The 13274-nt window shown below is 45.7% G+C and overlaps 1 protein-coding gene across 1 annotated transcript in view; it reads left to right on the top strand.

The window, feature by feature from the left end:
• Positions 1–13274, top strand: part of DUS2 (dihydrouridine synthase 2) — a 53742-nt gene that overhangs the window by 705 nt on the left and 39763 nt on the right. The window contains exons 2-3 of the mRNA XM_026652847.2: positions 6254–6396; positions 12082–12127. Of these exons, the coding sequence (XP_026508632.2) occupies positions 6271–6396; positions 12082–12127 (172 nt within the window). The 5' untranslated portion in view covers positions 6254–6270. The remainder of the gene's footprint in view (positions 1–6253; positions 6397–12081; positions 12128–13274) is intronic.

Below are 13274 nucleotides of genomic sequence, written 5' to 3'. Positions count from 1 at the left end.
CCCCTCACGGCCGGCCCCAGGGGTCCCCTCCCCTCCCCGGGTCCCCCCTTCCCCTCACGGCCGGCCCCAGGGGTCCCCTCCCCTCCCCGGGTCCCCCTCCCCCTCACGGCCGGCCCCAGGGGTCCCCTCCCCTCCCCGGGTCCCCCTTCCCCTCACGGCCGGCCCCATGTCCCCCAGGCTCTCTCTTCTCCCCCCTTCTGCTCCAGGGCCTTCCCCATAGGCCCCCCTTCCCCATCCTCATAGCCCCTTGTGCCTCCTTCCCCCGTCCCTAGGCTCACCCACAGTGGACTCTGTGCCCTCACCGTGCTCCCTTCCCCCCCCCCCCCCCCCCCAAGCCCATCTTCTCCCTCCCAGATCCAACCCCTTCCTGCGGCTGCCCCAGTACCCCTTCCCCTTGCCCCCTTTTTTGCTATGGCCACCTCACTGTCATACCCCCCTGGGCTTTTAACATCCTTAAATCCTCACAGCTGCTATAATGTCCCCTTCTCCTTCCCCTGGCCCGCTGGGCTGTTATCCCCATCTCCATGGCTGCTTCAGTGGCTCCATTTCTCCCCATTTTTATAACTGCTCCAGTGTCTGCTTCTCTTCCTCCCTACCTCCTGGTCTCCTTAGTCCAGGGCTGCCAGAATTGTCGGTACAAAAGATGCAGGCCCTTAAGCACCATCCTGGGACCAATCCCTTGGTAGGAATCCTTGTTATTGGGTGGGAGCCAGTACTGAGAAAACGGAGCTGCCCCCTAGGGCACCATGGGGATAGCTTGAAGAGATAGAGATTACAGTGGTGCCTAGCATGTGCCAGGCACTTTCCAGTCACTCCCTGCCTCATGCAGTAAGACAAAATTTTGTCTCTTCCTAATGGCTTCTTTCTCCACCCCTAGATCTTGCTGTATCAGCTTCTAACTAGGAGGTTTAGTAGTCACCTCTAACTAGTAGATATCTGCCCAATTTTTAAACCATAGGGTGGTTTTCTTCAGATGCATGCACAGATGGTAAGTGTTAATAATGCTAATGGGTGTTGGATGTATTGACAGAAGTCTATGCAGAACTCTTATTGACTTATCTGGTAGCAGAAGCAGGTCCCTTGTTTGTAATTAAAATTGGTCGGAAATAAGATCTGGTCAATAAGGGCCTCATACACTGCCCATTGAAGTCAATGGAAAGACTCAATGATTTTAATGGGCTTTAAGTCAGGTCCTGAGAGAGTAGCAAAGTATGCTACAAAATATCTGAAGGCAAATCATTTTTAAAGGTGCTGAAGACAGCTGCAACAATCTCTCCCAGTTTTTATTCTAGGACACTGGCTCCTGGCATACTTGCAACTTTAAAAGTTAGAACAGGTGCAGATGTTATAATATACATTACAAGTTGTTTCTAATTAGCCAGGTCACCTAGATAGTTTAAACTATATATGAAAGGAGCACCTTATTCCAAATATGCTGTTTTTGTGATTAGTCCAAACTCTAGTTGCCAACTTTAGATCAATCTTAAGGATACGCTGACCCAGTAGGCAAAGAAGAAAAACTATCCCCCAGACCTCTTACCATGAATTGTCATCTTGCGTTTGTAGCTTCTTTTGTGGTGAGGAACTGCTTGGGTGCTTTGCTTCTTTAGGCTATTCACTCAGGCTCTGCTAATGTGTCACCTTTTGTCTGTGACTGACTTAAAATTAACCAGTCAGTTGTGTGAAAAATTGACTTTACACCCACAAGGCAGAGAACTGAAACCCTAATAACGAGAGGCCAATAGGAAAGATAAAGAGGGACTCTCACAAAAGTGAGATCCAAAGATGAAACACAACAGCAGGAAAATGTCAGGGAATGCTAGGATAGATCAGTCTGTTATACCAGACCCTTCCTCCCCCCAAGCCTCAGCCCCCTATTCCCAACCGCCCCCTCCGAGCCTCCCGAACACCCATCCCACCAAGTCCTACCCAGCATTAGGGATGCCTTGGCTGGTGGCTCATACCCTGTGCTGGGCTCAGCTGCTAGTCCCGGCTGGGGGTGGGGAAGAAGCACAGTTCCCCTGCAGGGAGTGACGAGGTCAGACCCACCCCCAGAAACTTTCCCTGGCTGCAGGAAATGCTGCACCCCATCTCCTGCTTCCTGCCCCCATCACTACTTAGCCCCGGGGGAGCCACTCCCCTGGCGGCCCAAGCCCCCCACACCCAGACTCCCCTGCTGAGCTTTCCACACCCAGACCTCCCTGCTGAGCCCTAACCACATTCATCTGGATCCCCTGCAGAGTCCCATTGCCCCTGCACCCAGAACCCCACCAACAAGCCCCTGTGCATCCAGATCCTCCCCCCACTGAGCCACTTGCACTCAGATTGCCCCACACAGAACCCTCTTACCGCACACCTGGAACCCCTCTCCCCCCCACACTAAGCCCCTCCACACTTGGATCCTGCTGAGCTGAGCTGCCTGCCCACACCTGGTACTCCTGGCACAGAGGGGCAGGGCCCTGGGATGTTCCTCACCACCTTGGGGTGGGGGGACCTGCAGGGTGATCTCCCACCTCTGTGAAGTCAGTGGCCTGTGTTCCTCACTGCCATGCTGGAGCCTCCACATTTATTTATTTATTGACAAATAAAATTTGCAAATTTTTGCAGAATTTTAAAAGAGTGTGCATGGAATTTTTAATTTTGTTGGTGCAGAATTCCCTCAGGAGTAGTATGTAGCTGACTCCAGCTGCTGTAACAGCTGGTTGTGAAAGAGGGCACCAGGACACACAGGACACAAGCATGATAAGGCTTCAGAGCTTGAACTCTGCACCTTCTGTTGCACCCAGCATCATGTAGGAAGCCCTGTGCAATTGCTGAAGAATTGGTGTGATGTGATCTCCATAGCTGATGTCTAATGGATGCTTTCTGCATCAGCTGAAAGTGACCCTGAAGTATAGCCCCAGCAGGAGAGTGTTGTAGTTCTCCAGTCTAGAAGTCTCAAAGGCGTGGACTGTTTATTCATATAAATTCCATACCACTTCTTTTAGTCAGATAAACTGAGTTCTACTGTGTATATCAAACACACAAAATAAACTGAAATAACATATAATTAAGGTTGCAAAGTGAAGCGCTCAGAAGTAAGGAAATGCTGGAATTAAAGTTGTCTGCATAACTTGAATTCACCCCTCTCTTGTGCATATGAGTTGTGATAGTCTTTAATTAGTCACATGGTATTTTTTCCCATATGATTCCTACCTCATTAAATGCACATAATGGATGGTACTCTTGGCAGCTATTCAGTATTTTGTTTTCTCATTGTTCACTGTCGCCCAGGCCTTATTTATTGCACATTACTGCAATCCTTCTCTGAAGACAGAATTAATAATTCCTTCATGGGTTTTTCTATGGTACCTGATCACTATAATGTTTGTGAAGCACTCAGACACTAATAAATTCATTTTCACAGGAGATCTGTGAAATGAGAGGGCATTATATCCCCATTTTACGGATGTGGGGACTGAGATTAAGGTCAAAAGCATCCATTAAGTTTGGGTACCCAATTGGAGACTAGGACTGAGTTTTACAGGGCCCGTAACATTATGTAGGACTCTGTGTTCACAGTTCCAATTGACTTCAGTTGTATTTGTAAGTAATCATCACTTTTGCAGATCAAGTACCACAGTCTCAAGTCAAGTATCCAGAAAATAAGCAACACATAATTAGTGACCACCTCTGAAAGGTTTGATTTTAAATGAGTTGCCTCGCATCACATAGGGACTCTGTGGCAGAGAGAATCCAGTTCACCAGGGCAGCATTCAACTGCCTTAACCATGAGACAATCCTTTCTCTTCCTGCAAGCCCCTGTTCAGTGACTATACAGCTTCTGCAACAAATGAAGCAGGGGTCCTACAGACAAGTCTCCTTCATTACACACCCCTGATTCATCCCCAGAGCAAGTCTATCCTGTACACTGAATGAGGCAGGAGTGCTTTGGAAAAAATGGTATGTAATTAAAGTTTGTATCATAATGCATATGCTCAAAGGAGTCAAAGTAAGGTTTCCCAGGCAACCTTAATTCTGGCTATTCCTAAATCTTGAGACCTTGACTTTTCATCTAGTGTTTTTGGGTTTCTGTGTAATTTCTCAGGCTATAAAAAACTACACTGCAAAAGCACAAATTCCATCCTGTGACATCTTATCGACCCCTACATGGGTCATCAGTAGAGTCAGAACCTTTAGATCTACCATACACACCTCTGCCACTTGAGCTAATGGAGTAACTGATAGTTGATTGTAATCCTATATGTGTACTAGCAGTAGAGAGGAACAAGACACTTTGTCAGAGGGTTTCACAAGTATTTGGTGACAGCAGAAGAATGGTTAGACTCAGGCAGAAATTTTTGGTCCCGTTGCAGGCTCTGGAAGGGACTGTGCTGCAATGGGCGCAGACCCTTCTGCTCATGCCTCCCAAGCTTTACCCTCTTGCCTTGTTCCCTCCACCCTGTTCCTGTCCTATTCTCCTCACACAGCCACTTCCACTCTCCACTTCTCAGGCTTCTCATCCCAGTCTGTTTGCCCAGACATTCTAAAGCAGGGGTCGGCAACCTGCGGCACGCTGGCCAAAGGTGGCACGCAAGCCGATTTTTGATGGCACCCGGTGGCGGGCTGAGCCAGGGTTTCCACCGGGGTTTCCGCGGCAGGCTCCTGCCAGCCAGGGTCCCACTGCCGGTCCTACTCAGCACCCACTGCTGGGCTGGGTGAAGGAACCCCAGGCTGGCAGCGGGCTGAGACCCCGGCTGGCAGGAGCCAGCAGCCGAAACCCCAGAGCGGGGGCGGGCTGAGCCATTCAGCCCGCCGCCATTCTGGGGTTCCCGCTGCTGGCCCCTTGCCAGCCTGGGTCCCACTGCTGGCCTGGGTGAAGGAACCCCAGGCTGGCTGGCAGGAGCCGGCGGCTGGAACCCCAGAGCAGCGGCGGGCTGAGATGCTCAGTCGCTGTTCTGGGGTTCCGGCTGCTGGCCCCTTGCCAGCTGGGGTCCCCGCTGCAGCCCCACTCACCTTGCTTCCAGTTGGAGTTCCAGCACAGGCCCCCTGCCAGACAGGGCCAGGCCTCCGGCCCTGCTCAGCCCTACCAGCCGCCAGCTCCACTCACCTCAGCTATCGATCTGGGGTTCCAGCCGCTGACCTCCTGCCAGCCGGTTAACAACTGATCACTCAGAATCCTGTGTGCAGCTTAAAGTATCCAAATACGGGCCAGACATTGGAAAACTCAGCAAGGAAAAACAAGGGCAAGGATCACACTAAACTGATAAGATCTGCATTTTAATTTAATTTTAAATAAAGCTTCTGAAATATTTTGAAAACCTTGTTTACTTTACATATAACAGTAGTTTGGTTATATAATATATAGACTTAGAGAGAGACCTTCTAAAAAACATTAAAATGTATTACTGGCACGCAAAGCCTTAAATTAGAGTGTATAAATGAAGACTCGGCACACCACTTCTGAAAGGTTGCTGACCCCTGCTCTAAAGCCTTCCTCCACCTTGTCCCGTGTTGTCTTACCCAGCCAATCTCAGTTCCTCCCCAGCTCCTTGTCCAGTCTGTTTCTCCCATCCTCCTCCTGGTGTCCAGTTGACCCCTCTCTGCCACCATGCCTCATCAACAATGACTGTGCTCCTAGACAAGAGATGCACACCGCGGCACGGAAGGGACTCCTCTCTGGGAGCGTGTGAGACACTTGCATGCGGTAGTGTGAGCAAGGACAGCTGCTGGTGAGCCTGATGTCCATGCCAGTGGGCAGGGCTGGGAGCGGTACAGCAATGCTGGAGGAGCTGACCGGGCTGGGTGCTGGCTCCTGTGAGCGGCAGCCTGACATGCTGCAGTGGTTCCTGGTAGAGCCCTGCAGCTCCGTGGACATCCACTTTATATCCATGGATATCCTCATCCGCAGATATAATTTTGTATTTGCACAGGACTCTAGTTATAAGTACACAGTAGTACTTATAAGGCTGGGAGTGAAGGCTCACCTGTATTTCTGTTAGATGGCTGGCTTATAAAACAGTCTACTTTGCTCCTTCGCAGTCAAATGCAGGGATTCTGAAGAAACTCATCTGAGAAAGTGAGATTTATCCCTTTAACTAAATCCATTTGCTATCAGAATGAAAAAGCAAGCTGGCAACTTTTTTTAGTAATAAATTGTAGGTTTTAAAAATACACCCATGAATTTTGATGGGAATGGGGGAAGGAAATCTTGATTCTATATGTCCACTGGCAGAGAGAATGTTTCTCTCATTTGTTTCACTTTCTGTTTCAGAGCATACAACAAAAGGAATGACTGTGAACACTCCAGCGCTCTGTTTCAGAAGCAAGAAAATTCTTGCTCCCATGGTGCGGGTTGGAACATTACCCATGCGTCTTTTGGCTTTGGATTTTGGTGCTGATATTGTGTACTGTGAGGTATGAAGGCTAAAGAGATGGGGGAGGCTCTGTTTTCTTATGATACAGCAGTTTTATGAACAATACTGGTTTCTCAGTAGTCATATCCTCATAGATGTTAAAGGGATTAGCATTGTTACTGCATGGTCTTCAAACTTTCACATGTAGCCTTTTATTTTATTTAAAGTGAATTTTGTAATGTGGCATTACACCACTGTGGGTTTGTCTCTGGTGGCTACAGTTTCAAGCTCAACGGAGTGAAAGTCACTTCTGCTATTTGCTTCAAGATTTAGCTTCTCTAGGAACACACAAAGACCAAGGATAGTGACCACTCATACATTTACAAGCATAAGTCTGTTTTACAAGTTTTATTAAAGTTACAATTAAAGTTATGATTATGCATATATATAAAAATTCTATGAAGACCTGTGCACAAGTTACGAATATAGTTATACTCACATGCTTAACAATATTCTTATGGTCTGATGGCTGCCTTGCTAATTGATCACTAGTAGAGGGATGGTTCCTGATGGAGTTTTCCATAGGAAGCTCAATTTTTCTAATCTAGACAACCTCTTTTTATAATATGTTCTGACTATACCTCATTAGCATTTACACAAATAGTGCACCTTGTGGTAAGGGCATGTGTTAGAAAAATGTAACTACCGGGTATCTTGTCAGCAAAATATTAACTTTTACTGTTAATTTTTTGCAAGATCACCTATAGGTACATCTTTTCTTGTAATCTTGTGTCATAGGGTCATTCTTTGGTCACTTAGGGCAGGTCCACACTGGGGCGGGGGATCGATCTAGGAAACGCAACTTCAGCTACGAGAATACCGTAGCTGAAGTCGACGTTTCCTAGATCGAACTAAATTTACTTACTGCGGGTCCACGCGGCGCAGGCAGGCTCCCCCATCGACAGCGCTTCCTCCTCTCGGCGAGCAGGAGTTCCGCAGTCGACGGGGGAGCGCTTCTGGGATCGATCTTTCGAGTCCAGATGAGACGCGATAAATCGATCCCAGAAGATCGATCTCTACCCGCCGAATTGGGCGGGTAGTGTGGACCAGCCCTCACTTATGTCAAGCATTTCTTAAGCTAGTGGCCTAGTAACTAAGCTGACATTTTACAGGCCTCAGCCTGTAGGCCTTGCGTTTCAGCCCTACTTACTTAGATATCTAATACATACTTATCACTTCTAATTACTGATCAATCTTATACATCTATAATCCTACAATTTAAATCTATGTAGCATACAATGATTATCTATGATATAGCATATGAGTTAATTATAACATCACACAACACTCAATAAACGAATGATAAAATGGACAAATTGGCTATACGTGCATTCCCTTAATTTAAAAAAATAACGTTAAGAGGGAATAGATGACTCAGGATATTGGTAGATATAGATCCTCTGATTATTATGTTGCCATTTGAATCTAGCACAAGTTTGTCATGAAAGTTTATTTGATCACTGTTTGGGAGCCTCAATGAAAGGAACATGGTAGTTTCATTTTAGTTGCAAATAGACAATTTTTCCATGAACAAAAGCCATCATCAGAATTAGCTCTAATTTTCACACTTGTTAACATTCTTGGCGTAGAGGCAAAGGATTGAAGTGGGCGAGCCTTATGGGGTTTGTCTATAGTTCTTCAGGGAGTGAGCCTTCCAGGCTGAGTAGAGAGACTTGCGCTATCTTGGCTTGAGTGGCAGTTTCCAACCCCGTCTCTGGACGCTCTCAGAAATTACCAGATAAACTGGCCCCAAAGAGATAGTGTACACACAGCTTGAATCATAGAATATCAGGGTTGGAAGGGACCTCAGGAGGTCATCTAGTCCAACCCCCTGCTCAAAGCAGGACCAATCCCCAGACAGATTTTTGTCCCAGAGCCCTAAATGGTCCCCTCAAAGATTGAACTCACAACCCTGGGTTTAGCAGGCCAATGCTCAAACCACTGAGCTAGCCCTCCCTTGACTGGTACAACTCAGGTCCTTAATAACATTACAACACTGAAATATATTGATGGTAAAACAATCTAAGTTTATTATCAAAGGTTAAATTTTAAAAGATAGTGAATAAGGCTGATAAGTGGAAACAGAAATGGCTACATATATAAAACAAAACATACAATGAAATCTTAGGTCTATACTTATTAGTACTACTATTAGTAGTTCCATTTCCTATTTAATAAAGTAGATTTTCTCCCAAGGATTCAGTCCTTGACAGAGCTTCTTGTTTTCAGTTAAAACAAGGATCTGAACTTTCATAAACACCCCCACCCTTCAAGGAATTTCCTCTGTGAATGGATAACAAAAATTTCATACTTATAGTTCAGTAAACCTTTTGTAATGCTCTCTGGTTTTAATCTGCTCTTTCCCCGATGATTTCACATCCCCTTGTTGGTTGCAATTGCACATGGGGCTTCCATTGTATTGAATAATAATAATTAGTTTACGTCTGAAACAGAGGTGACTAAACATGTTTTGTCTGGCAAAGAACTTGTTTATGAACTCTGCTATGTTACAGATTTTAAAACATATTTTCAGTGTGTAAGTGTAACTCCTTATATAGCATGTATACATTCATTTCACAGTGATATTAATGAAGAGTGTGTCACCAGCTTTCATTTGATACCTTACAAGAAACTATTGATTACTCCTGAGGGCATTCCATGCCAAAAAATTAAAAATTATGCGCACAATATTTTAAAACTCTGCAAAATGCTGCAAATTTTATTTGTCAATAAATAAATTTGGGTCCAGCATGGCAGTGGGCAGCACAGGCCACTGGCTGCATTGAGGTGGGAGATCACCCTGAAACCCCCACTTCCACCGCTACAGAGACTCGGCAGTGAGGCTTCACCTGACCCTGACACAGTGCAAGGGCTGGGCCTGCCCCAGAAACACCCCAGGGCCCTGTCCCTCTGCGCCGGGTGCACCAGGTATGGGTGGGCAGGCTCAGCCCAGCAGGATCCCTGTGTGGAGGGGCTTAGTGTGGGGGGATCCAGGTGTGGAGTGAGAGGTTTCTCTGTGGGGCAATCTGGGAGCGGGCGGCTCAGTGGAGATCTGGATGTACAGAGGATTATTGGGGTGTTCCAGGTGCAGGGGCAGTGGGACTCTGCATGGGATCCAGGTGAAGGTGGTTGGGGCTCAGGAGGGTGGAGTTGAGTGTGGGGAGATGGGGCTAGGCAGGGGGTGTGGGTATGTGGGGGTTCAGTAGGGGATCCAGGTACCAGGGCAGTGGGGTTTGATGGGTTGGGGGTCCAGGTGCAGCTGGTTGGGGATCAGTGTGGGGGGGGGTCTGGGTGTGGGGGGGCTCGTCGGAGGGGTCCAGGTGTAGGGGGGTAGGGCTTGTCATGGTGAGGGTTCGATGGGCCTGCTTAATGGGGGAGCCCCAGCTGCTGCCGAGGGGATGCCACGTGCCGGGCTCAAACTTCCCCCCCCATGATTTCTCTATCCCCCTCCCCTCATTCCCACATTCCCCCTACCCTATTCCACCCCCGCTTCCTTCCTTCCCCACTGTCTCTGTCCCCCCTTCCCTCATTTCCCCCAGCCCCACCTTGGGCACTCACTGTTACACAGAATAGAAAACAGGAAGACTCCCAGCATGCAGAAGGGGACCATTTCTGGCACTAGAACCCAGGAGGCAGCGTTCAACTGCAGAGTCGGTGGGAGCCGAGAGACAGCCTCCTTCAGCTGGGCAGCTCTGCACTTGCAGAATGACGGGGGAGCAGTGGCATGTGTGCCCCACCGTGTGACCCCCCATGCCTCGCCTCTGTTTGGAGGGGGCAGCCCCCGAAAAAAACTGCACCTATGGTTGCACAGTCCAGCGGAATCCCCCCACGAGTAATTGATGGATAAATACTGTGAAAGCAGCATGTTAGGTGTAGTGAGCTTGTCTGACCAGATAGAAGTTGCTGTTACAGAACAGTGAGCCCTTTGCCAATTGGCATTAAGAAGTTCTGAGGGTCACACATCCCCTCTTACAGTGAAGCAGCGGGGTCAGCCACTGGCTGTTCCATAGGCTTTGGGTCATAACCCTCTTGCCTGGACCAGTTGTCTGCCACAATATTTTTTCTTCCCTTAATATGCACAGTTTTCATGTCATATTCTTGGAGGGTTATGCTCCAGTATAGCATTTTGGAATAAGTATCTTTGGTTTGATATAGTCGCACCAACAGAGAATTGTCTCTTGAGGGTTGCGTCACACCTTATAATACCCCACGATACCCTTCAGAAGCCTTGTCTACACAGGGACACTTGAGAAAGTTAATCCAAATTAATTAAAGGTGTGAATTTAAATTGGATTAGTTAAACCACATTAAACTCATGTGCAGATGCTCTTATACAGAATTAAAGTGGACTTAATTTGATTTAGTGTAGTTCACTTTAGAAGTGAATGTAGTTCACTCTTCTGAATGTCCCTGTGTAGAGAAAACCAGAGAAGACAAATAATCCCCAGTTCATAGATGGGGAACTGAGACACAGATGACTTGCCCAAGGCCATGCTGAAAGTCTGGCAGAGTTAGGAGTTGAATGCAGGTTTGTGTCCCAGTCCAGGGGAATATGCTGAATTAGTTCATACTGTAGATGCTCTGCCCAAACATACCCTTTTACTGGCTGCCCATGCTAATTTTCTGGATTGTACCTGCTGGCTTTGGGTTCCTTGGCAAAAGGATTGCCGGTGCTGCCAAAATGCCCTTTTAGGCTGGGCTTCCTGCTATCTGGGGTCTTGAAGCTTGGGTTTCCAGCACAGAAGCCTGCAGAAAAGAACCTATACATTTTAATTCCCAGGCTGAGACACTTTTTATAGTTACAGCCTGTAGCTTTACCATACAAATTAGAAGCCCTGAAAAATTGGTTTTGTAATAGAAATACTGGCGGACCCTTTAAGTTGATTGTGGAATGGCCATTGTGATAGTTTTCAAAATTATCACAGGATATGAAAATGTCTTTCTAGAAAAGAAAGGACCAATCACAATAGAGTGGGAACTTTAATCTGTAGATAACGTAGGCTCTCAGTTCATTATAATCTTCATACAATTTTGTCTTCCATGTTCCTTAACTGTTTGGCTTTCTTTTGTCTTCTAAAATAGGTTGCTTTTCTGTATGATATAGAGTCTGACCTTGACTAGATAGTTTAAGCAAAATATGTTTTGTTGTTGCCTCGTTTAATGGCTGTTGGATAGTGAAGAAATGGAGAAAAGTTGTCAGTAAAATCTGATTCTTTCAGCATTTGAGAATATCTCCAGGAAACTGCATAGTTTCTCCGATCTAGAGAGGTGGGTCCTGGACTTCTCATCAGGGTAATGCTCCTGGACTTTGCTGATGAGAGGTTGCCTCTTTTTGTTTCAGCCTCTGAGTAATAGGATTAGTCTCCTGGCTATAGGTGTCTGGTCACTTTTTACCCCAAGCTGTAGAATTACCATAAGGTAGTTGATTAGATGGGTCACTGATCTAGTCTACTGTTATAACATTTCTGTACATATGATTATGAAATCTAATTGTGGTCATAAACTATTGTATTTTATAGTGTTTCTTTAATTTTCATTCATGTCCTTTTCTACTGTTTCTCTAGAGCTGAAATATAGTATCTCTCATAAGAGGCAAATTAACTAATTTTACTCTGATAAACTTGCTAGTTTATTTTTATTTAGTTTTTTTAATTCACTTACATATATTTCTGATCTTTATTCTTAGGAGCTGATTGACATAAAGATGGTGCAGTGCAAAAGAGTTGTAAATGGCAAGTACAATATATTTTGATAAAAGCTTTCAAGTACCCTTTTTTTGTTTCAGTAAATGATGAGAAATGCTCTGTTACTTTGTTGATTTGGTAGCCAGAGACTCTTAAGCAGTAGCTACAAGAGGTGTTAACATACCATTCCATTTAATAAATTGTTAGAGGGACACATTTAGGTTTAAAAAAAAATATGGAAAACATAATTTCCTTACTGTTATTCATAATTACCTACATTATTAAAACTAAAAGATTAAGATCTAATTTGCTTTTAGCATCTTGCACATAATTGATGAAATCTTAGAAAATGACTTCTCATGCTTAAAGAATGACATGAGTTTATATGTTCTCCAACAGTTGAATCAGTTTGTTCAGCTTACAGAGGATATTTTTTTGAGTCAGGTTTTAGTTCTTTCTGTCATAACAATAATAAAGTTTCCATAACTGAAACTTTAGTTGATAATTTGGTTGGTCTCTCATTATATAGAATAGAATCCAGCTTGCTTTGCAATGGATGTATGAAGCTAACAGGACTGAAAACATATTTAGTAATGTTTATAGATAGAATTTGAAGACTAGGACTGGTCGATTTTTCATTGAAAAAAAAAAAAGGTTTGAGAAAAAAATCTCCTTTTTGTAATGGGAAATTAGCACAAAAATGTGGGATTTCCCCCCAAGTTTTCTGGATTTCAAATGAACTGGAAAAATAATTAATCTTTTTTAATGTATAATTTACCCCCTATTCGCTGCTTTCTCCCCTTCCCCTTTTAGTGGCAAAATGGAAGAAAGAACGATAAAAAAGAGAAAGGGGGGGGGGAGGAAAAAGGAAGAAAATTACAGTGGGGTTGTGAAATGAGGGTTAAAGGAAAAATGAAACTAAGGCCAGGTCTACACTACCGCGGTAGTTCGACGGCTGGCAATCGAACTTCCGGGTTCGATTTATCGCGTCTGGTCTGGACGCGATAAGTCGAACCAGGAAGTGCTTGCCGTCGACTGCGGTACTCCACCTCAGCGAGAGGAGTACCGCGGAGTCGACGGGGGAGCCTGCCTGCCGCGTGTGGACCGCGTCTGAACCGTGGTAAATTCGAACTAAGGTATGTCGACTTCAGCTACGTTATTCACGTAGCTGAAGTTGCGTACCTTAGATCGAATT

This window comes from Terrapene carolina, unplaced genomic scaffold, assembly GCF_002925995.2.
Source record: "Terrapene carolina triunguis isolate 2854851 unplaced genomic scaffold, T_m_triunguis-2.0 Scaffold130, whole genome shotgun sequence".
NCBI lineage: Eukaryota > Metazoa > Chordata > Testudines > Emydidae > Terrapene > Terrapene triunguis.
This window is presented reverse-complemented; position numbering and strand designations above follow the sequence as displayed.